The sequence below is a fragment of the Pelophylax lessonae genome (genome assembly GCF_965119305.1).
Source record: "Pelophylax lessonae genome assembly, chromosome: 2".
NCBI lineage: Eukaryota > Metazoa > Chordata > Amphibia > Anura > Ranidae > Pelophylax > Pelophylax lessonae.
In genome coordinates this window covers 709,451,643-709,476,460 of record NC_138769.1, presented here as the reverse complement: position 1 = coordinate 709,476,460, position 24,818 = coordinate 709,451,643, and the positions used below count along the sequence as shown (strand labels likewise).

The 24,818-nt window shown below is 46.4% G+C and overlaps 1 protein-coding gene across 1 annotated transcript in view; it reads right to left on the bottom strand.

The window, feature by feature from the left end:
* The window catches only part of CCDC90B (coiled-coil domain containing 90B), a 91,205-nt gene that overhangs the window by 52,589 nt on the left and 13,798 nt on the right, over window positions 1-24,818 (bottom strand). Inside the window, exon 3 of the mRNA XM_082244464.1 lies at window positions 15,711-15,814. Coding sequence (XP_082100590.1) covers window positions 15,711-15,814 — 104 coding nt within the window. The remainder of the gene's footprint in view (window positions 1-15,710; window positions 15,815-24,818) is intronic.

The following is a 24,818-nucleotide window of genomic DNA, read 5'->3' as shown; positions in this document are numbered from 1 at the left end:
TGGCTAATCTAAGCCATCTCGCTAATGAGCGCCTCGAGGCCCTCGTACCTCTATTAGCGCCAGAAAAAAGAACAAAAAGGGAATCTGACTTTCTAAATTCCTTTGTTCCCGCTATATACTGGAGAACGCATCTTCTTACGTCTAGTTTATGAAATTTCTCCTCCTGTCCCCTCACAGGATTTGAACAAAAAGTTGGTAAAACTATTTCCTGATCCCTATGAAACTTAGAGACTACTTTGGGCAAAAAGGCCGGATCAGTTTTGAAAATTATACGGTCCGCAAAAATTTGCAGAAAAGGAGGTCTGATAGAGAGTGCCTCTAGTTCACGGACTCTCCTTGCGGTAGTAATTGCTACCAAAAAAATCGTTTTGAGGGTTAAGAATTTTACCTCACAGGAAGTAATTGGTTCAAAAGGTTTCTCTAGGAGGGCTTGTAGCACCACTGACAAGTCCCACATAGGGAATGGGAGATGTTTAACCGGTCTCTGTCTGCTTAATGCCTTGAAGAAACGGACCACCCAGGGATTGAGAGCTAAAGATGTTTCTAAGAATACGCTTATAGCGGAAATTTGGCTCTTCAATGTGCTGATGGCTAGGCCCTTATCCGCACCTGCCTGAAGGAATTCCATCACTGTAATTAGACTACCTTCCCTCAAGGAGTTCTTCTTGCACCAAAGTTTGAAGCATTTCCAAGTTTTAAGGTAAATTGCTTGTGTTTCGGCTTTTCTGCTTGTAAGCAGGGTTTTTACTAGTTGCTCTGAGAAGCCTTTGCTCTTCAGTAGCTCTTTTTCAGTACCCAAGCTGCTAGGTTCCAGAGTTCTACCCGTGGGCAGAAAACCGGGCCTTGATACAGCAGGTCCTTCCGTGTTGGTAGAAACCAGGGGGGTTCTACCGCTAGTTTCTTCAGTACCGAGAACCAAGGTCTCTTGGGCCAGTGTGGTGCCACGAGAATTAGGACAGTGTCCTCCTCTCGAAACTTTTTCAGAACTGCCGGTATTAATACTGGCGGGGGAAAGGCATAGCACAAAGGGAATGTCCAGGCCTGTGCGAGAGCATCTACTGCTAGTGCTCCGTCCCATCTGCTCAGGGAGAAGAAGATCTTTGTTTTCGCATTTTTTTGAGAGGCGAACAAGTCTATCTCCGGCATACCCCATTTTTGGGTGATGGAGCTGAAGACCTCCGGATTGAGCGTCCAGTCGCCCTCTCTGAGAGTCTGCCTGCTCAGAAAGTCGGCCACTTGGTTTAGTTCCCCCTTTAGGTGGACTGCTGAAAGAGCGAGTACATGGGTCTCGGCCCATTGGAGTATTTTCTCCGTCAAGTCCCATAGGGGTTTGCTTCTTGTTCCCCCCTGACGGTTGATATAGGCCACCACCGTGGCGTTGTCCGAGCGGACCTGTACTCTGTGTCCCTGCAGTTCCGTGTGGAAAGCCTTTAGGGCCAGTTCCACCGCTCTTAACTCCTTCCAGTTGGAGGAATGCCCCGACTCCCTGCCCTTCCAGTGCCCCTGGACAGGCATGGAGCCGGGATGTGCCCCCCAACCTGTGCCGCTTGCATCTGTGGTGAGGGTTACTGACGGTGTCTGAGTCCAGGAAAGGCCCCGAGACAGATTCGCAATTTTTCTCCACCACCATAGGGATCTTTTTACCTGCGTTGGTATCTGCACCATTACGTCTAGAGACTGTTGTGTGTGGTCCCAGATCTCTAGAATAAATAGTTGCAAAGGTCGGAAATGAAGTCCCGCCCAAGGAACTGCTGGGAGTGTGGCCGTCAGTAAACCCAGAGTTGACATAGCCTGCCTTATTGAGATCTTTTGGTTGTTCTGTAAAAGGCTGACTGCTGTGTCTATTTTCTGGCCTTTGGTCAGGGGCAAAAAGACCTGTTGTAGTGTGGAGTCCAATTCGTAGCCCAGAAATGTGACCCTCTGGGATGGAATTAGGTTTGATTTTTCTAGGTTCAACAGCCATCCTAGGCTTTCTAGGAACTGTCTTGTCTCCACTAAATCCTTGGACAATTGTTCCTGTGAGGATGCAAACAGGAGCAGGTCGTCAGGATATGCAATTATTGATATCCCTCTGAGCCGCATTGATGCCAGGGCCTCTGCCAGGACTTTTGTAAATATGCGGGGAGAAGAGGATAGGCCGAAAGGAAGAGCCTGAAATTGGAAGTGCCTTACGCCTTCCTCCGTTTTTATCGCTAACCTGAGGAACTTCTGGCTTTCTTCTGAGATCGGAATGTGAAGGTAAGCGTCTCTCAGGTCTATTGAGGCCATAAAGCAGTCTGGAGGGAGAATTGTTTTTATGGAAAAAATTGACTCCATCCTGAATCTTCTGTATACAATCGAGAGGTTCAGGATCTTTAAATTCAGGATGAGTCTGAATTTCCCTGAAGTTTTGGGTACCACGAAGACGTGGGAGTAGAACCCTTTCCCCAGTTGTCCTAAAGGAACCTTGCATATAACCCTTTGTCTTTCTAGGTCCTTTAAGGAGGATAGTAAGGCAGAGGCCTTCCTTTCGGACCTTGGAAGGTCGGTTACGAACATCCTGTGGGTTGGGGTTGTTGAGAACTCCAGCCGATATCCTCTCCGTATAATTTGTAGGATATACTGGCTGGAGGTGATCTCCTCCCACTGTGTGAGGAAGGTCCCCAATCTTCCTCCCACTGTGGTGAGTGTGTCACTGTGATTTCTTGGGGGGTTCAGGAGGGCGAAAAATAGCTCCTCCTCGGCCCCTACCCCTTTGGACCCACGGTTTCCTTTGTCCCTCAAATCTTTTGGGGATAGAGAAATTTTTCTGCGAATAGGGTTTCTTCTTGGAGAATTCCTTTCGTACCTGTTTGACCGGAAAGGATTTTTTGTGATCCGCTGTTCGGTCTAAACACCTTTCTAACTCGGGGCCAAACAGGAGATCCCCTGTGAAAGGTATACCGCAGAGCTTTGCCTTTGATCCCACGTCTCCCTGCCATGTTTTCAGCCAGAGAGCTCTTCTTGCAGAGTTTGCTAAGGCTGAGGATCTTGCCGACATGCGAACAGACTCTGCTGAAGCGTCCGCAATGTAGGCTACGCTCTGGAGGAGTATGGGGAAGGAGGACAGAATTGTTTCCTTAAGGGTATCTCCCTCGATGTGGGCTTTAATCTGGGTTAACCAGTACTCTAAATTACGAGCGACCACCGTGATGGCCATTGCGGGTTTTAGATTGCCCAGAGTGGAGTCCCAAGTTTTCCTTAGCAGGGAATCCATCCTTTTGTCCATAGGGTCAGGTAGGGAACCCATGTCCTCGAAGGCTAAATCCGTGTTCCTTGATACCCGTGAAAAGGCTGCATCCAGCTTGGGGGTTTATTCCAAACTGAAGTTTCCCCTTCGTCAAAAGGATATCTCCTTTTTAGGGCCCTGGAAAAGAAGGGCTTTCTCTCTGGGTCCTGCCATTCTTTTTTGACTGCGTCTATGAGCACTTCATGTACCGGAAAAGCTTTTTTCTTATGTTCGCTTAGTCCGGCGTACATCTGGTCATGAAGAGAGAGGGTCTTTTTCTCTTCCTGAATCCCCAGGGTGGTATGAATAGCTCTCAGTAGCTTTTCCACCTCTTCAAGGGTCAATTTGTATCTGGAGGTTGTCACAGATTCACCATCCAAACCTTCCGTATCTGACTCCCCCTGTGAAACAGGGGGGGGTACTGTCACCTTCGTCCTGTGTTTGTAAGCCCCCCAGTGCCTCCCTGCTAGTTGAGGGTACCACTGGTGGGGGTGGGGTTAGTTCCTGTGTCAGCTGGGGGGAACTCTGAGGTATTTGGGCTTTGGAGAAGAAATCCTTAAATGAGAGGACGGTGCTTGAGAGCTCCTTGATGGAGGTAGCAAGGTCCTTATTCCTCTCCTCCTCATGTTCCCTGACTAAGTTGTCTAAACACTCTTTACAGAGTGCTTTGGGCCAGGAACTTCTCATCGTGATTTTGCATGATGGGCATCTCTTTTTATAGTCATGTGTTTTAGAGCTATCCAGGGATTTACCCTGCAAATACATAAGGACAATGTTAACATATGCATTTTAACCCCAGCTGAGAAAAAAGGGGGGACCCCCTAGGGAGTGTTGCTAAGGCCCACCTTTACCAAGGCTCAGTGTACCCCCTACTGTCCCTCCTTCCCCCCTGAAGCCACACCAGGAAAGGGGAAAACACTCTGGAGTTTTTAGGAGGGAAAAGGTAAAGAGAAGCCTCTCCAGGACTCCTTACCTTTTGGAGGCTGGTGCTGGCTTCCCCAGGAGCAGTCGCTGTGGCCTGTGCCTCGGACATCTTCCGGGGAGTGGCTCGCCGCTTCAGTCTTCGGCTGTCTCACAGCCTGTAACTGCACCAGCCAAATTCGTCCGGCCCGCTCTCCTTATACGCGACCCGGAACCAGAAGTCGCGACCTTTGCCGGCGGAAGTTCCCGCCCCCGCCGGACATGACGTCACCCGTCGTCCGGCCCGGTAAACTCCATTCGAAAAACCTGCCGCGAAAGCGGGGGGCGGGTTGTCCTCCGTCGGAACGCTCTCGCCGAGCGTGGAGAGCGGGCCCCCCAGTCCTCTACTCCACTGAGCTGGACTTGGGGTGACACCATGCGGTACCCTTGCAGGTTAGTGGCCTCCGCTGCTCGGTCCTGCAGACTGCTTGTAACCGCCTTGAGAGAGCCTGGCTCCCTCTGGATAATGTTAGCCTCAGCCCCCTGGCTGCTCAGCTCGGTTCCTTTGGACGGTGTCTCCCCTCCGGAGGAAACACCAGAACTGAGGCAGCATGCTGGCAGGGGGCTGATATCCAAGAAATTGGGGCGGTGTTTCCTCAGAAGGGAGGAGCCAGGTTCTCTCAAGGTGCCTGTCCTGAAAGACGATTAGGGAAAAAAAGAACTCCATTCCTATTAGTCTACTCAACCAATCCATCATATGCCATTCTACTCCTCTTTGATGCCCATAACCCGTTACTAAATGATGAGATCTTTTACACTTCAACAAACTATGCCCAGTGCCTCCCTCAAAATCATCCCGATTATGATAAATTATTCCAAATGTGGCCCCAAATCAATTTTTTTTGCTCCAGCTTCAAGCAAATGTTTATCCCCCGATATAAATATTTGTGTAGATGATTTCCTAGTCCACTTCACCGGAAGACTTGGCATCAAGCAATACCTCCCAAGTAAACGGACCAAATATGGGGTAAAATTTTTACAAGGCATGCGACAGGGCCCTACACTTATCATATTAAAATTTATGAGGGAAAGGACAGCCAGCTCACCCCCCTCCCCGGATGCCCTTCCTATATGGGGACAAGTGGCAAGGTTGTCTGGCAGCTGATAGAACCACTGTTTGGGAAGGGTTACCACCTAATTGTATACAATTTCTATATGAGTCTTCCGCCATCTCTACCTAAAAAGACTGTGGCCTGTGGGACAGCACGTTCCAACAGCAAAGGCTTCCCACAGAGATTGGTCACAAAGAAATTGAATCGGGAAGGGGAAAAGTCAGTATGCGGAATGAAGAGGTACTAGCCCTAAAATGGATAGATAAAACGAGACGTCTACATCCTTTCCACAATGCAGGATGACACCTTAGTGGGATTTCGGACAAGAGGAGGTCCCGTCCAGAAGCCAAAACGTGTACATGAATGTAGCCTATTCATGGGGGTGGGGTGGGGGGGGGGGGTGGATATGAATGATTAGCTGATGCAGCCCTACTTGGCCACCAGGATATCACTGTTTTGGTATAAGAAAGTCGCCCTTTATGTGGATTCAACTAGCCCTGTTCAATTCATAGGTTATTGTTTCCAAGTGCACCCCAAGATCCCTAACCTATCTAAAATTTCAAGAGGACGTTATCACAGCCCTTCTTTATTTCCATGGCCAGGCCCCTGAACAAATTTGCTCCGATACATTAGCCAGACTTCCCCGAAATCCTCCCTCCTACCCAAACAGACCACAAGCCCCCCAAAAAATGTTGTGTATGTTCAAGTAGAGGAATTCACCGTGACACCCGATACAACTGTCCCCAATGTCCCTCCCAGCCAGGCCTCTGTATTGGAGAGTGCTTTTGGATTTATCACACTTCACTACACTATTAGTGAAGTAAAGACATTTTTCCAGTTTCCACTCTCTGCTATTTCTGTGTATGATCCGGACTGTTTATCAACTATGATGTGAAGATATTTTTCCATTTTCCGCCATTACTGTGTATAAACCGGACTATTTATCGACTATGCCTCTGCCAACCATGTTTCTGCCTTACACATGAATTGACCTAGGCCTGTTAACCACTTAAGCCCCGGAAGATTTTACCCCCTTCCTGACCAGGGCCTATTTTGCGATTCGGCACTGCGTGACTTTAACGGCCAATTGCGCGGTCATGCGACGCTGTACCTAAACGAATTCAACGTCCTTTTTTCCCCATAAACAGAGCTTTCTTTTGGTGGTATTTGATCACCTGTGCAATTTTTTGATCATGCGCTATAAACAAAAAAACAGCAATAATTTTGCAAAAATAACAATATTTTTCACATTTTTTTATATGAAATTCCCAAAAAAAAAAAATGTAAAAATCTAATTTTTTTTAACATTTTAGGCCAATTTGTTTTGTGCTACCTATGTTTGGTAAAAAAAAAAAAAATCACAATAAGCGTATTTTGATTGGTTTGCGCAAAAGTTATTGTGTTTACTAACAAAGGGAAAGATTTCTGTCATTTTTATTGTTTTTTTTTTTTTTAACGAGTAATAGCGATTTTTTTTGCGGGACTGCGACATTGCGGCAGACAGACATTGACTGACATTTTTGACACTTTTGGGGGTACCAGTGACATTGCTACAGTAATCAGTGCTATACATATGCACTGTTACTGTAAAAATGACACTGGCAGGGAAGGGGTTAACTTTATTAGAGATGCAGTGGGTAAGTGTGTCCCTAGGGACGTACTTCTTACTGTTGTGGGATGGATGTGGCTTTTCATGTAACAGCAGAGATATACTATCCTACATAGCAGGACCGTATGATCTCTGCTGTTACACAGGGGAGAATGACAGCCGCCTGCCTTTCTCCCTCTGTAACCGACGATCACGAGTGACCGGCAGACATCGGGTCCTCCGCTCACACGCGCGGCGGTTGGGGGGGGGGGGTTCGTGAGCGAGCGGGAGCGCGCCTCCAGCGGCGTGCGCTCGCTCCCTAGAGCCTCACAGGCTAGTGACGTAGCCCTATGTCACTTTGCCTGTGAGGGGCTGACTGCCGCCATATGTATTATATATATATATATATATATATATATTTTTTTTTTTTAATAATCCTAACAGTAAAATATCCTCAGCTTTTTGCATTCACATTCCTTTTGGATCTCTGCTGAGTGTGGGTGTACAGTAAAGGTATCACTCGTTCCTTCATACACCTTGTGAACGTACAAGAGATAACCTGCACGGATCCTATAAACAGACAGACAATTGCATTAAGGTAACAATATACGCTGACGGGGTCCTTTGTCAGGACAGAAAGATAAGTGGAAACCAATCCGGTGTCCTTGCCGTACCCTTGTCCAGCGACAGATCAATAAACCTGCCACACTTGCAACCAAATCTGCCAGGAAGATCTGCTCTGATCAATGCCGCACTCGATTTTCATTTCTATCAGGGAATGGACACTCAAGGAGAGAACTCATTAATAATTAAATGTTAAAGAGGCACTCTAGCCAATGCAGGAAAAAATGGATTTTTGTAAAATCTTACCGTAAAATCCTTTTCTCTTAGCTCATCGACAGACGTAGTCCTCGGTGATACACCACCTTCGGGTTATGTTACCTCCGCAGGAGCAGGACTAGACAGGAAATTAAAAAGCTCTGGCCACACCCTAGGGGCAGTCCCAGAGGGTATATCCTCTCTCTCTCTGCCTCAGCAAATCAGTTATGTGAAAAAGCAGTGCTTAGAGAATTTAACCCAACCCAACTCCAAAACAGAGGGGCGGGGACTACGTCTGTCGATGAGCTAAGAGAAAAGGATTTTACGGTAAGATTTTACAAAAATCCATTTTTCTCTAGCGCTCATCGACAGACGTAGTCCTCGGTGATACACCACCTTCGGGACGTCCCAGAGCAGTATCACAACTGAGGGGTGGGAAAATGGAAATCAAATCCCAATCTAGAAGGCCCAACCGGTGCCAACTAGAAGTTTACAATGCTCATCCTTAATGATGAGACTCAACAAAAAAATTTTCAAACAGAAAAAAACCCTCGAGGTAGACCACCGGTCTCCTCAAATTGCGGCCTGCAAAACCTTGCGGCCAAATGAGGCATCCGCCGATGCCGTCACATCAATTTTATAGAATTTTGTAAAGGTATGTACCGACGACCAGGTGGCCGCCTTACATACCTGGACCACTGACGCCTGATGGCGAAAGGCCCAGGAAGTACTGAGCGCTCGAGTGGAGTGCGCCCTAACAGGGAACGGAGGACTCTGACCCTTAATAGAATAAGCCTGTACCACCGTCTGTCTAATCCATTTGGCAATGGTTGCGGCAGATGCAGGCAACCCCTTTCTGGGGCCATCCGTGATCACAAAAAGTGAATCCGTCTTACGGGATGATTCCGTAGCTTTCAGGTATACCCTGATTGCCCGAACCACATCCAAGGAATGCAACGCATGTTCCCGATGATGCTTGGGCTGAGGACACAAGGAAGGTAGTACAATATCTTCATTCAGATGAAAATCTGAAACCACCTTAGGAAGAAAAGATGGCTTAGGATGAAGTACTACCTTATCCCTATGAATCACTAGGTATGGTGACTGGCATGATAATGCAGCCAGTTCTGACACCCTGCGAGCAGAAGTAATAGCCACCAAGAAGGCCACCTTCTGGGATAAAGTAAGCAAGGGAATCTCCCTGATGTTTTCAAAAGGAGGTTTCTGTAGAACCGACAAAACCAAATTAAGATCCCAGGGCGGTAAGGGCGCGCGGACTGGAGGAGCCAGGTGCCGCACCCCCTGGATGAAATTCCGCACCAAGGATTTGGTAGCTAACGGCTTCTGAAAGAAGATTGCTAATGCTGAAACTTGACCCTTGATGGTGCTCAAGGCTAGCTTCTGCTCAACCCCTTGTTGCAAAAAGGCCAATATTCGAGACACCGAATAGGTACGTGGAGGAAATCCTAAAGATTCGCACCACGCAATATAAGTCTTCCATGTGTGATAATAGACTTTGCTGGAAGTCGCTTTCCTTGCTTTAATAAGGGTAGGAATGACAGAAGTAGACAAACCTCTGTCCTTCAGTACTTGGGTCTCAATGGCCAGGCCATTAAAACCAGCGACTGTAAAGCACGAAGGTAACTTGGTCCTAGAGACCACAGACACTCCCTGAGACGAAGTTCCCACGGAACGTCTGCGACTAGCATGTCCAAGTCGGCCAGGCCGGCTTGAGGAGGCCAGCCTAGAATTTCTAGGACCACTGGCGCTGATTGGATCTGAACCAGGCGTCCCTAGAGCTATCTGGCCCCGACCATCCGAGAAAGTCTGGTCGTTTTCTGTTCCCACACATTTATCAGATACCTGATAGTTATCAGGAAGGGTGATCTTTTCTGGTTGAACCTCAGGGACCGAAGTCACCCGACTAGAGGCTACTTGGCCTATCTGGTCAACCAGATCCGATTCCTGTGAGGTATCGGGACTAATCTTAGGAAAGGGTAAAGGAAAAGATCTATTCAGGGAACGGTAACTACCGCTTCCTGTAGTACTTAAATGTTGGAAGGGAAGAATCGCACCGGTAGTAGTGGTTGATGCTCGATCTGATGTCCTGAATACCGGTGAAAACGTCCCCCCACCCTGAAACCGGGTGGGGGCGCACCTTCAGGCTGTGTACTCCTTTGCTTCGGGTTTGGCTGGGTTGGTCCTCTGCTTGTCCGACCAGCCCTTCTTGAATCCTCCTGGAGGAGTCTTGCCTTTCCCGCTAGTACCAGCCGGGCGCCCTTTATGGGCGGTAAAGAAAGGTCCTCGCTTGTTGCGAGGTCCCTTAGCTTTTGCAGCCTGTGGCAAGAAAGTGCTCTTGCCCCCAGTGGCATCCTTAATGATTTCATCTAGGTTGGCCCCAAATAGACGATTCCCCTGAAAAGGGAGATTGGTCAAGGTCTTCTTGGAACCTAGGTCAGCTGACCAGCATTTTAACCACAGCACACGTCTGAGGATTACTGCTAACTTAGATGCATGCCCTAATAAGGGAGTTGTGTCCAAGGCTGCGTCACAGATAAACCGTAGCCCTTGTATGATCTGTTCCATCAAATCAGATGTCTCCTGGGGAATATCTTTTCCCCTAAGATCTTGGCGTACCATTTCCGCCCATTCCGTAAGTGTCTGGGAAACTAGACCAATAACAATTACTGGTCTTAAAGCTGACCCTATCAGAGAAAAGATAGTGCGGGACTCTGCTTCTATCTTTCGATCCACCGGATCCTTAAAGGACGAAGTGTCCTCCACTGGAATAACCGTGGCTTTATTCAGCCTGGAAATAGGCGGATCCACGACTGGTGGTACCGTCCATTTCTTAATGATGGATTCCTCAACGGATAGCGTCTAGCAATACGCTTGGAAATAGTAAAGGTACGTTTAGAATGCTCCCATTCTTCTTTAATCTGATTACCAAAACATTTAGGTACCGGAAAAGCCTTCGCCATCTTGATGGGCTTATTAGTACCGAAAGGCCTCTCTGTTTCAGTTGCCTCTGCCGGTAAAGCCTCAAGTTTTAAGGTTTCTTGCACTGCCACAACTAGTGCGTCCACCAATGCTTCTTCCTGAATTATAGCAGGAGAAGAAGCGTCCTCCTCACTGTCTGAGGGGGCTTTACCTGGGATAACAGCCCTTGCAGAGGAACCTGCAACTGCCGTGACCATCTCTGAATCTGAGTCAGAGGTGTCAGATAATATAGGGGTAGGCGGGGGTCGCTTCCTTGACCCCCGTCCCTGACAGGCCGCCTCCACCCGAGCCACCATAGACTCCAAAATTGCTGTAAATGATTCTATACTCTGTGCACCGGCGGGTCCCGAGGCCCCCTCGAGGGAAACAGGTGGGGGAATATGTGTGGCAGGGTCCATGATAACTCCAGTTACTTCCTGGATAATATAAATCAAAAGAAAAAAACTTTTTTTTTTTTTTTTTTTCTGACCCCCAGCGCCACAAAAAGCCCCTTAGTGTTACCTGCTAGGGATCCCTATCGATCGAGAGAGAGAGAGAGATAGACCCCCAGGCTCACCACTTGATGCTCAGAGTTAAACTGCAACAGCTTACAGCGCTGTCCTGACAAACAGGAAGTCTTTTGGCTGGCTGCCCAGGAAGAAGGGAGGCGGCTCCGCCCCTCTGCACGCCTTCCGGCGCCTCCCCCAAGCTCCACGAGGTGTAGGATCACCTCAAACATGGCCGCCCCCATGCTGGAGACACGAGGCTACGCCAAAATGGCGGCTCGTGCGATCCAGCAAAAAAAATGGCGGCGGCCTGTGCTGACTAGCGGTGTGCTGCAGGGCACACAACACTCTCTCTGCATGGGGATATGGCGTGGTTGGCGGTACCGGCCCTGGCGGACCGCATGGCCGTTCGGGAGGCCTGCTAATAGCTGGAGATCTGATTTGGAAGGCAGTCTACATGTCCGTGGCTTCTGACTGGTAGGTAGCTTATACTTAACCCATAAGATTCCCAGAATGCCACAGATTACATCTTTAAAACATGTATACAATAGATTGTTAGCTCCCAAACCAAGCCTCCTGGCTTTTTGCACACATAAAATCACACTCAAAGTAGGAGGATTTGTGACATGTTATAGGATAGAAAGGACTCTTTCTTACCATACAGAGAGGGGCCCGCGTTCACCACAAACCCCGTCAGGGAAAAAGGGGGAACATACTACTCACCATACCGGAACCAGGCGGGCACCAACTCCTGACAGTACCCCTCTCCACCGGGGCGGGAGGGCTGTCGACCGATACGGACGCCGTGACTCATGGTCTTTGGCGTTTCAGCGAGACGTTTAACTCGCGGGTTCAGTCCTTTTAAATGGGACTTTGTCGCGGCCGACTCAGCGTGGAGCTATGGCCTGCACGCGCTCGTAGGCTGAACTGGGGTGACCACCGGATCTCAACATCCAGCCCGTCGCCCAGTTCAGCTTTCTTGCTTGAAGATCTCACAGGAACACTGGAGAAAAAAAAAAAAGCTGTCTAAAAATCCTTTTAGAAAAAAATTCTTGCCAGGACCTAAGATCCCAGCAAGGTATCTAGGTCCTTACTCCTAACTAGACAGAAAATAACTGATTTGCTGAGGCAGAGAGAGAGAGGATATACCCTCTGGGACTGCCCCTAGGGTGTGGCCAGAGCTTTTTAATTTCCTGTCTAGTCCTGCTCCTGCGGAGGTAACATAACCCGAAGGTGGTGTATCACCGAGGACTACGTCTGTCGATGAGCGCTAGAGAAATTTATTTTTTGCACACACAAGTGCCTTCTGGTTGTGTGCACTCAGTTTGGTCTATACCAGTGGTCCTCAACTCCGGTCCTCGGGTCCCACTAACAGGCCAGGTTTGCAAGATAACTAAATTACATCACAGGTGATCTCATTTGCTGCTCAGTGATTGCAGTATTCTAGTCTGCAGCTCCCCAAGGTAATACTTAAAATCTGGCCTGTTAGTGTGCCCTGAGGACCAGAGTTGAGGACCACTGGTCTATACCATATAACGGAACACTACTCTAAAGAGTTTTCTCTCTTTGGTCTAGGAAGATTTGCTCCTCCTGCTGCATGCATAGAGTGGTACAACACTATCGATCCTACAGACTGGAGGTATGGCAGCAACGCTCTATGTCACATCACCCATTTACCTACCAAAGAGTGAGTCTGATCTGAAGATTCAGATAGTTTAGTCATTTTTAGGAATGAATGCCAACAATTGAATCACACAAATTAAATACACTAGATTACCAAAAGTATTGGGACGCCTGCCTTTCCACACACATGAACTTTGATGGCATCCCAGTCTTAGTCCGTAGGGTTCAATATTGAGTTGGCCCACTCTTTGCGGCTATAACAGCTTCAACTCTTCTAGGAAGGCTGTCCACAAGGTTTAGCCCCGGTTCACACTTCTGCGTGTGCGGGGTTCGCATGTAATGTCGGAGTGCACTGCTCCTTCATTACATGCGATCGGCTGTGCGGTGCGAGTTTAGCCATACACTTTGTATGGCTAAATTTGCACCCGCACCAAACTCGCACAGGACCCTTTTTGGAAGCCGCATCAGGATCGGATCGCACAGCGGTTCACACTTGTGCGATCCGATCCTGTGCGAACTGCACGATCGCACTGCGATATGCGATCAAACTGGGGGTGTCGTTAAGATTACATTGACACCCCCAGCGTATCACATATGGCAGTGTGAACTGCCGGGGGTGCGTGTGCGATGCGGGAAAAGGCTGCGAATTCGCAGCCTTCCCGCATCGCATAAGTGTGAACCGGACCTTAGGAGTGTGTCTAAGGGAATGTTTGACCATTCTTCCAGAAGTGCATTTGTGAGGTCAGGCACTGATGTTGGAAAAGAAGGCCTGGATCGCAGTTTAAGCTTTAATACTTCCCAAAGGTGTTCTATCAGGTTGAGGTGAGGACTCTGTGCAGGCCAGTCAAGTTCCTCCTCCCCAAACTCTCTCATCCATGTCTTTATGGACCTTGCTTTGTGCACTGGTGCGCAGTCATGTTGGAACACGAAGGGGCCATCCCCAAACTGTTCCCACAAAGGTGGGAGCATGAAATTGTCCAAAATGTCTTGGTATGCTGACGCCTTAGAGATCCCTTCACTGGATCTAAGGGGCCAAGTCCAACCCCTGAAAAACAACCCCACACCATAATCCCCCCTCCACCAAATAAATTGGACCAGTGCACAAAGCAAGGTCCATAAAAACATGGATGAGTGAGTTTGGGGTGGAGGAACGTGACTGGCCTGCACAGAGTCCTGACCTCAACCCGATAGAACACCTTTAGGATGAATTAAGAGCGGAGACTGCGAGCCAGGCTTTCTCATCCAACATCAGTGCCTGACCTCACAATGCGCATCTTGAACAATGTTCTAACATCCCCTTTGATTTCAAAGCTGCAGATCAGTTTGATTTGGACCTCCGATTTCATTGCAGCTTGCGACTTCATTTAACAGAAATAAACACAAGTCGCAATGAAATCACAAAACCAGTAGTGCAGAAACCTTTTTTCAGTCACTGCGACTTGAATGTATTGGTTTTAGTAACTGAGCATTTGCAAAAGTAAAAGTGCTCATGCTAATGCTTAGTATCGGCACTCGTGCAACGCTAGTTTAAGTGTGCTGCAAAGTTTCGTTTGAACTTCCACATATTTGATGGGTAAAAGTAGGATACCCTCCAATACCTTGGTGGACATTATATCCTGCAAAGAGATACGTGTGCTGATTCACCTTGTTATATATTACAGTGACCAGTATGAGAGAGTGAGAGCGATAACACCAAATTTAACACACCTGCTCCCCATTCACACCTGAGACCTTGAAACACTAACAAGTCACATGACACCGGGGAGGAAAATGGTTAAAGCGGTTGTATACTCATAGAAGGAAAAAAAAAAAAAAAACCCTGCAGCACAAAGACATAATGAGGTAGTTAGTGTGCATCGCATACTAGCACATTATGAAATACTTACCTTAGAACGAAGCCCCGGCACGGTCATCTGGACAACGCTAAGGGAGCTAACATGTTCCCTCTGCGTCTCTTCCTGGTTCGGGGGCTCCGGCGCTGCGAGTGGCCGGAGCCGCGATGACGTCATCGCGTGCGTGCGAGAGTTTCACTTTCCGGCAAGGAGCTCTGAAGGTCCGTCAGCGGCTGCATGCAGGTTTAATATCTCCTAAGGCTTACCTGTAGGTAAAAGTCATAAAGTGGAGTATACTAACGCTTTAATTGGGCCATTGGGCCCAAATTTGACATTTGCAGTTAGGGGTGTACTCACTTTTGTTGCCAGCAGTTTAGACATTAATGGCTGTGTGTTGAGTTATTTTGAGGGAACAGCAAATTTGCACTGTTATACAAGCTGTACACTCACTACTTTACATTGTAGCAAAGTGTCATTTCTTCAGTGTTGTCACATGAAAAGTGAGGGGTGTACTCACTTTTGTGAGATACTGTGTGTGTGTGTGTGTAATATATATATGTGTATATATATATATATATATATACATACATACATACACACATATACATACACACACACACACAATACTGCTTACAGCTCTGCATGTACCTGGCTTGTATATATGTGCACCTGTAGATGCACAGTTGACCCCATTGGTATAAAGGACTGTTTCTGCCTGCCTGCTATCCCCACCATTGGAATAAACCTTTTTCTTTTTTTTTTATATATCATAAAATAAGTGACACGAGTTATAACATTTAAATAGCACTTGTTTTACTAAGGCAGCATTGTACTTACTATGAGCATAAAAGAAAAAGAACTTCAGTTGCTGCTCCTTGCAGTGCTAGGGTCCCTGGTATGAAACCCACCCAGGTAGTATGTGTATATCTCAATGTGAGATGGGGACCTTAGATTGTAAGCTCCTTGAGGACAGGGACTGGTGTGAATTTTCAATATGTAAATTGATGCATAAAATGTTGCTGCTATATTAGTACCTAGAATAAACAAATTCCTGTGTAATGTGGAGAATGCCCTCATTTATAAATAACATTACAGAACGCTTACCTGCTGGGCCCGTGTCACCATATCTCTGTACACCGTGTCCAGACTGGCATTTGTCAAGGAGGCCAACGCAGACACAATCGTTTCTGCTTGAGTTTTGTCAAACCCTACAAAAAAAAAAAAAAAAATAAAAATCATCACCAAGAAAAGGTCAATGTAATGCTTAAAAAATAAAAAATGTAATACTATATTTTCACCTGCGGGTGTCACAGTTCTACACTATGTATAGGTAATGTTACTGCCCTACTTAGATCAGTTTTTCCTCCACACTGGAAGGAATGACTGTTACAGCTTATTGTCAGACTACTCTTGTCAATTCGAGAGATAGATAGATAGATAGATAGATAGATAGATAGATAGATAGATAGATAGATAGATAGATAGATAGATAGATAGATAGATAGATAGATAGATAGATAGATAGAGAAAGAAAGGAGAGAAAGAAAGAAAGGAGAGAAAGAAAGAAAGGAGAGAAAGAAAGAAAGGAGAGAAAGAAAGAAAGAAAGGAGAGAAAGAAAGAAAGAAAGGAGAGAAAGAAAGAAAGAAAGGAGAGAAAGAAAGAAAGAAAGGAGAGAAAGAAAGAAAGAAAGGAGAGAAAGAAAGAAAGGAGAGAAAGAAAGAAAGGAGAGAAAGAAAGAAAGGAGAGAAAGAAAGAAAGAAAGGAGAGAAAGAAAGGAGAGAAAGAAGAGAAAGAAGAGAAAGAAGAGAAAGAAGAGAAAGAAGAGAAAGAAGAGAAAGAAAGAAAGAAAGAAAGAAAGAAAGAAAGAAAGAAAGAAAGAAAGAAAGAAAGAAAGAAAGAAAGAAAGAAAGGAGAGAAAGGAGAGAAAGAAAGAAAGAAAGAAAGAAAGAAAGAAAGAAAGAAAGAAAGAAAGAAAGAAAGAAAGAAAGAAAGAAGAGAAAGAAAGAAAGAAAGAAAGAAGAGAAAGGAGAAAGGAGAGAAAGAAAGAAAGAAGAGAAAGAAAGAAAGGAGAGAAAGAAAGAAAGGAGAGAAAGAAAGAAAGGAGAGAAAGAAAGAAAGGAGAGAAAGAAGAGAAAGAAGAGAAAGAAGAGAAAGAAGAGAAAGAAAGAAAGGAGAGAAAGGAGAGAAAGAAGAGAAAGAAGAGAAAGAAGAGAAAGAAAGAAAGAAAGAAAGAAAGGAGAGAAAGAAAGAAAGAAAGAAAGAAAGAAAGAAAGAAAGAAAGAAAGAAAGAAAGAAAGAAAGGAGAGAAAGGAGAGAAAGAAGAGAAAGGAAGAAAGAAAGGAGAGAAAGAAGAGAAAGAAAGAAAGAAAGAAAGAAAGAAGAGAAAGGAGAAAGGAGAGAAAGAAAGAAAGAAAGAAAGAAAGAAAGAAAGAAAGAAAGAAAGAAAGAAAGAAAGAAAGAAGAGAAAGAAAGAAAGAAAGAAAGAAAGAAAGAAGAGAAAGAAGAGAAAGGAGAGAAAGAAAGAAAGAAGAGAAAGAAGAGAAAGAAAGAAGAGAAAGAAAGAAGAGAAAGAAAGAAGAGAAAGAAAGAAAGAAGAGAAAGAAAGAAAGAAGAGAAAGAAAGAAAGAAAGAAAGAAAGAAAGAAAGAAAGAAAGAAAGAAAGAAAGAAAGAAAGAAAGAAAGAAAGAAAGAAAGAAGAGAAAGAAGAGAAAGAAAGAAAGAATTTTTTTTTCACATTCTGCTATATGACATTCTCAAAAAAAAAAAAAAAAATAAAAAAAAAAAAAAAAAAATCGCAATAAGCGTATTTTCATTGGTTTGCGCAAAAGTTATCGCATCTAACTACGGGAAAGATTTATGTAATTTTTATTGTTTTTTTTTTTTTTTACTAGTAATGGAGGCGATCTGTGTTTAGCGGGACTGCGACATTGCGGCGGACAGATCGGACCCCTAACTGACATTTTTGACACTTTTGGGGGGACCAGTGACATTACTGCAGTAATCAGTGCTAAAAATATGCACTGTTACTGTAATAATGACACTGGCAGGGAAGGGGTTAACCCTGTGGGTGATCAAGGGGTTAAATGTGAGCCTAGGGGAGTGATTCTAACTGTGTGGGGGGGGGGGGGGTGGTTTCTGAAATGACCATAGAGACATGTGATCCTATATAGAAGGATCACATGAGCTCTGTGATCATTCCAGGGAGAAGAACGGTCAGCTGTGTTTACAACAGCCGACCGTTCTTCTCTCAGCGGGGAGCGATCACGGGTGTCAGGCGGCAATCGGAGCCGCCTGACCCGTGCATCGGAGTCCCCGCTGCAAAGTGGGGGCGGGAGCGCGGTGGCGCGCGCTCGTCCCCTAGCTTCCCGCGCGCGACCGACGTAGGTCTATGTCAGTAGAGCCACCCTGCCGCAGTAAAATGTCGGCGGGTGGTTGGGAAGCAGCTAAAGCCCAACTCCGGGCAGAGAAAACGTTTTTCCATGCAGTGGGGCTGTGTCCGCACGGCAAGAGTCACCTGCTCATTTTGTCTAGGGGTGAGAAGTAGTACTAGGGGTGAGAAGTAGTATAACATATTTGATCTTCCGCTCCACCGGAAAATGGCACCCCCCCATGGTCCAGCGGTGAACTGTTCCTGTTCTATGGAGCCTGCTCTGGACTTCAGGAACTGTCAAATCCAGACCGCTGGAGCATAGGGGTGCTGGACTGGTCTTGTGTGGTGAGCAGAGGAGAAATTAGGTAAGTTTACAGTGAGGGAAAAAGTATTTGATCCCCTGCCGATTTTGTATGTTTGCCCACCAACAAAGAAATGGCCAGTCTTAGTACTTAGTACTCAGTGGCAAATCTCTTGTTGGCTATCACGGAGGTAAGACGTTTCTTGTAGTTGGCCACCACTTTGCATACATCTCAGGAGGGATTTTGTCCCACTCCTCTTTGCAGATCCTTCCCAAGTCATTAAGGATTCGAGGCTGATGTTTGGTAACTATGACCTTCAGCTCCCTCCACATATTTTCTATGGGATTAAGGTCTGGAGACTGGCTAGGACACTCCAGGACCTCATTGTGCTTTTTCTTGAGCCCCTCCTTTGTTGTCTTGGCCGTGTGTTTTGGGTCATTGTAATGCTGGACTACCCATCCACTACCCATTTTTAATGCCCTGGCTGAGGGAAGGAGGTTCTCACCCAAGATTTGACAATAAATGGCCCCGTCCATCGTCCCTTTGATGCGGTAAAGTTGTCCTGTCCCCTTAGCAGAAAACACCCCCAAAGCATAATGTTTCCACCTCCATGTTTGATGGTGGGCGTCACATACCTAAGAGGAGACTGAATTGACGAGGTCGGCCTCTCTTATATCTCCCGTCCTGGCCTCACAGAGGATGAGACAGAGGGTGCCAAGGGACAGGAGAGACACAAGTGCCAGTGGTTGCTGATTGCAGAACCTGAAGCAGGGAATGCGACTCTGAGGAGGCTGTGGAATCAGAGAGGCAGGAACAGCAGTTATGTTCGGAGGACTGGTCCAGATTAAAGGGGCACTTCGCTTATGCTGATGGTTCTGGATAGGCAGCTTGTCAGGATTTCCGTAGGCTGGAACATACAGCAGTATATGGGGCTGGTGCAGCAGACAGCCAGGCAAGCACTTGAGTAGCTCCGAGAGCCTGGATGAGAGGCAGAAAAAGAGTATCAGGAATAGCCGGGGTCATTAACAGACGGGCAACGAGGTATCAAGTCATGTGCAGAGCCAAGATCAGGAACGGAGCCGGGTCAAAGGTAAACAGAAGGGCAAAAGCAGAATCCAAGGTCAGGTCCAGAACACGGTGAGCAACGGGGGAAACATACAGGAACAATCAGGACACAGGGTACAGCTGAAGATCAGTCAGCAAAGGAAATGGGAATGAGCTCACTTTAAAATAGCCCATCTGGCTCCAAGAGCAATTGTGCTTGTGCGCATGAGCGAATTCTCGTGCGCCGGTTAGCCATTCTTCTGGAAATACCCTGCGCATGCGCATATCTATGTGCCAGACATCTCGAAGGAATTCCCTGACAGTGGGCATGGTGATCTTGGGAGTGATAGGCAGCATTCCTCCTCCCCCAAACACGGCAAGTGGAATGGATGACCAAGAACTCAATTTTAGTCTCATCTGACCTCAACACTTTCACCCAGCTCTCCTCTGAATCATTGAGATGTTCATTAGCAAATTCAGATAGGCCTGTACAAGTGCTTTCTTGAGCACAGGGACCTTGTGGGTGCAGCAGGATTTCAGTCCCTTATGGCGTAGTGTGTTACCAATTGTTTTCTTCTTGACTATGGTCCCAGCTGCCTTGGGATCATTGACAAGATCCTCCTGTGTAAATCTGGGCTGATTCCTCACTGTTCCTAATGATCATTGAAACTCCACAAGGTGAGATCTTGCATGGAGCCTCAGAAGGAGGGAGATTGACAGTTGTTTTGTGTTTCTTCCATTTGCAAATAAATTGCACCAACTGTTGTTACCCTCTCACGAAGCTGCTTGTTGATGGTTTTGTAGCCCATTCCAGCCTTGTGTAGGTCTATAATCTTGTCCCTGACATCCTTGGACAGCTCTTTCCTCCCTCCACCTTCATTCATTTTCATTACTGGGTCTCTGTGCTTCTCTAAACAAGGCAGGCAGATCATGGCTAGCAGGGGCCGACGAATGCTGTGCACAGCTTCCTGTCAGTCTGGAGGAGTGGGCGATCCTAGGCAGGCTACAGTTGCATGCAGACCACCCTAGGTGATGCCCCCATGTAACGTTGAGCCTCCATAATTGAAAGAACTGAAATCCCATGAAAGAAAATGGAAATGGTCCAGGACAGTAAAACGTATGAGGAAAGGGCTAGAGCAGGGGTCTCCAAACTCTCTAGACAAAGGGCCAGTTTACTGTCCTTCAAACCTTAGGGGGGCTGGACTGTGGCCAGCAGGAGTAGAATATGTGGTGTCCCATCACTGGCGTCAGTGGGAGGAATAGTACCCCGTTATTGGCGTCAGTGGGAGGAATAGTACCCCGTTATTGGCGTCAGTGGGAGGAATAGTACCCCATTATTGGTGTCAGTGGAAGGAATAATGCCTCATTACTGGTGTCAGTGGGAGGAATAGTACCCCATCACTGGCGTCAGTGGGAGGAATAATACCCCATCACTGGCGTCAGTGGGAGCAATAATACCCCATCACTGCCGTCAGTGGGAGCAATAATACCCCATCACTGCCGTCAGTGGGAGGAATAGCACCCTGTTATTGGTGTCAGTGAGAGGAAAAGTGCCTCATTACTGGTGTCAGTGGGAGGAAAAATGCCCCATTACTGGTGTCAGTGGGAGGAATAGTACCCCATCACTGGCGTCAGTGGGAGGAATAGTACCCCATCACTGGCGTCAGTGGGAGGAATAGTACCCCATCACTGGCGTCAGTGGGAGGAATAGTACCCCATCACTGGCGTCAGTGGGAGGAATAATACCCCATCACTGGCGTCAGTGGGAGGAATAATACCCCATCACTGGCGTCAGTGGGAGGAATAATACCCAATCACTGCCGTCAGTGGGAGGAATAATACCCAATCACTGCCGTCAGTGGGAGGAATAGCACCCTGTTATTGGTGTCAGTGGGAGGAATAGTGCCCCACCATTGGTGTTAGCGGCAGGAACTATGCCCCACTGTTGCGGACAGTGGGTGTGGGGGGGAACCACGTCCTGTGGTCTGATGAGAACAAGATAAACTTATTTGGTTCAGATGGTGTCAAGCGTGTGTGGCGGCAACCAGGTGAGGAGTACAAAGACAAGTGTATCTTGTCTACAGTCAAGCATGGTGGTGGGAGTGTCATGGTCTGGGGCTGCATGAGTGCCGCCAGTACTGGGGAGTTACAGTTCATTGAGGGAACCATGAATGCCAACATGTACTGTGATATACTGAAGCAAAGCATGATCCCCTCCCTTCAGAGACTGGGCCACAGGGCAGTATTCCAACATGATAACGACCCCAAACACACCTCCAAGACGACCACTGCCTTGCTAAAGAAGCTGAGGGTAAAGGTGATGGACTGGTCAAGCATGTCTCCAAACCTAAACCCTATTGAACATCTGTGGGGCATCCTCAAACGGAAGGTGGAGAAGCGCAAGGTCTCTAACATCCACCAGTTCCATGATGTCGTCATGAAGGAGTGGAAGAGGACTCCAGTGGCAACCTGTGAAGCTCTGGTGAACTCCATGCCCAAGAGGGTTAAGGCAGTGCTGGAAAATAATGGTGGCCACACAAAATATTGACACTTTGGGCTCATATTGGACATTTTCACTTAGGGGTGTACTCACTTTTATTTCCAGCGGTTTATAAATTAATAGCTGTGTGTTGAGTTATTTTGAGGGGACAGCAAATTTACACTGTTATACAAGCTGTACACTCACTACTTTACATTGTAGCAAAGTGTCATTTCTTCAGTGATGTCACATGAAAAGATATGATAAAATATTTACATAAGTGTGAGGGGTGTACTCACTTTTGTGAGATACTGTATATGCTTATATATTTTTATTAGCTGTGTGAGTTTGAATATGCTTTTTATAATTGATTAGCACTTTTTTTATTCTCATCTTTCATTATATTCAGGATAGCGCAGCACCTTCCCATGAATAATTCATCTTATAGTCAAGGTTTGAGTAGCTGATTTAGGCAATTTTTTTAGTCCCTACGTCTTCACCCCTGGCATTTTCCCATCAGCCAGCTCTAGCAGCGCACTTGTGTCCGTATATTTTACAGTTTGACCATGAAGCAACATTAAATAGTCAGAATCCCAGCGAGTCGCATACACAGGAACAGGCAGGGGAACGGCGAGGACGCTGTGAGATCACAACCTCATGCGGGGCTCCTAATCACACACAACGATTACAAGTCCTGCACAATATCAGAGGTGTGCATGGAAGGCTAAAATGTTAATAGAGATCCAGCTGGGGAGGATTCTGCAGATACGTCAAAAATGTCCCCAGCCTGGAGGAGAGGACAGGCCGCAGAGATGGAGTGCAATCAGAGAGAAGAGTGGTCAGGCAGAGGAGACCTCAGATTAAAGCTGCACGATTAATCGTTAAAAAGACCGCAATCTCGATTCATACCCCCCCCCCCCAAACGATCTTAAAACGGTATGTCCTCGATTTTTAGGCTACATGTACACGGGATGTTTTTAAAAGTCCCTTGAATGCTGGCATTTAACCACTTAAGCCCCAGCCCTATTTCTGATACTTTTTGTTCACAAGTTAAAATTAGTTTTTTTTTTTCCTAGAAAACTACATGGAACCCCCAAACATTATATATATATTATTATAGCAAAGACTCTGGAGAATCAAATGGCGGTCATTGCAATATTTTTTGTCATGCGGTATTTGCGCAGCGGTCTTTAAAACACCATTTTTTTGGGGAAAAATTACAAAAAAAAAAAAATCACATTTCACTGCATTTAACCACTTTACCGCTGAGTACCGTAGAACTACTGCGGCAAAGTGGCTCGTTATCGTCTGACGACTTAGTACTACGTCGTCAGACACTCCCCTTGTGGGCGGCTCGCTCCCGCTGTTTTCAGTCACAGCGGGAGTCGGGCCAGGGGAGGAGCAGCGGCGATCGCCTCTGCTCTTCCCCGATCGTCGGGGATCTCCCAAGTGACAGGCAGGGTCAGATTGCAGGGTTCAGCATAGCTGAACCCTGGATCTGTCCTTGTGTCACTCAGTCACCTCCCCCCCCACACGTCAGTAAGCACCAGGCATACATTAACCCCTCCCTCTCCAATAAAATTAACCCCTTCCCTCCCAGTGTCATTTTTACAGTAACAGTGCATATGTATAGCACTGATTACTGCAGTAATGTCACTGGTAACACCAAAAGTGTCAAAAATGTCAGTTAAGGGTCCGATCTGTCCGCCGCAATGTCGCAGTCCCGCAAAAAAAAAATAAAATAAAAAAAAAAATAAAGAAAAGTCGCAGATCGCCGCCATTACGCGTTACAAAAAAAAAACACCAAAAATGACAGAAATCTTTCCCTTTGTTAGTAAACGCAATAACTTTTGCGCAAACCAATCAAAATACGCTTATTGTGAATTTTTTTACCAAACATAGGTAGCAGAAAACAAATTGGCCAAAAATTTAAAAAAATTTTGATTTTTACATTTTTTTGGGGAGAATTTCATATAAAAAAATGTGAAAAATATTGTTATTTTTTCAAAATGTACGCTCTTTTTTTGTTTATAGCGCAAAAAGTAAAAATCGCACAGGAGATCAAATACCAGCAAAAGAAAGCTCTGTTTGTGGGAAAAAAAAGGACGCAAATTACGTATGGCGTCGCACGACCGCGCAATTGTCAGTTAAAGTCGCACAGCGCCGAATCGCAAAAAGTGGCCCAGACGTAAGACAGCAAAATCCTCTAGTGGTAAAGTGGTTAAAAAATACTAAACAGTAAAGTTAGCTAATTTTTTTTGTATATTGTGAAAGATGATGTCACGCAGAGTAAATAGATACCCAACATGTTACGGTTTAAAATTGCGCACACCCGTGGGATGGCGACAAACTACGGTCAATTGAAATCTCAATAGGCGACGCTTTAAATTTTTTTAACGGTTACCAGTTTAGAGTTAGTGTAGCTCTTTGTTTTGTAATTATTGCTCACGCTCTGGCGATCGCGGCGATACCCCACATATGTAGTTTGAACAGCGATTTCATTCGCAGCTCGACTTCCTTACATGTTTTTTTTTGTGCGCGAGCTAACGGTGACGGCGGCGGCTACATTTTTTTTCCCCCTATTTATCTTATTTTTTTTTTTTAACTTTATTACAGGTTTTTAAAAAAAAAATAAAAAATCTGATCACTTTTATTGCTGTCACAAGCAATGTAAACATCCCTTGTGACACCAATATGTAGTGACAGGTACACTTTATGGAGGGATCGAGGGTCCAAAAGACTCCACTACACTTCCATGTATGCAAAGCGCTAAAAACAGCGTTTTGGCATACAGCCGTTTTTTAAATTTGCCGCCTTTTGCAGCAGAGTAACCCGGAAGTGACGTCATGGAAGCCGCCTCCGTGTTACGTCATCGGAGACCCGATCGAAGCCGTTTCCGGCATTCATCGGGACTCCATCCAGCCGGCGGACGTGCCGGCTGGGTGCTCGGGGCTCCCGGTGGGACGGGAGCACTATTAAAAGTCACGGAAGGAGGCGGGAGGGGGGACGTCCCCTC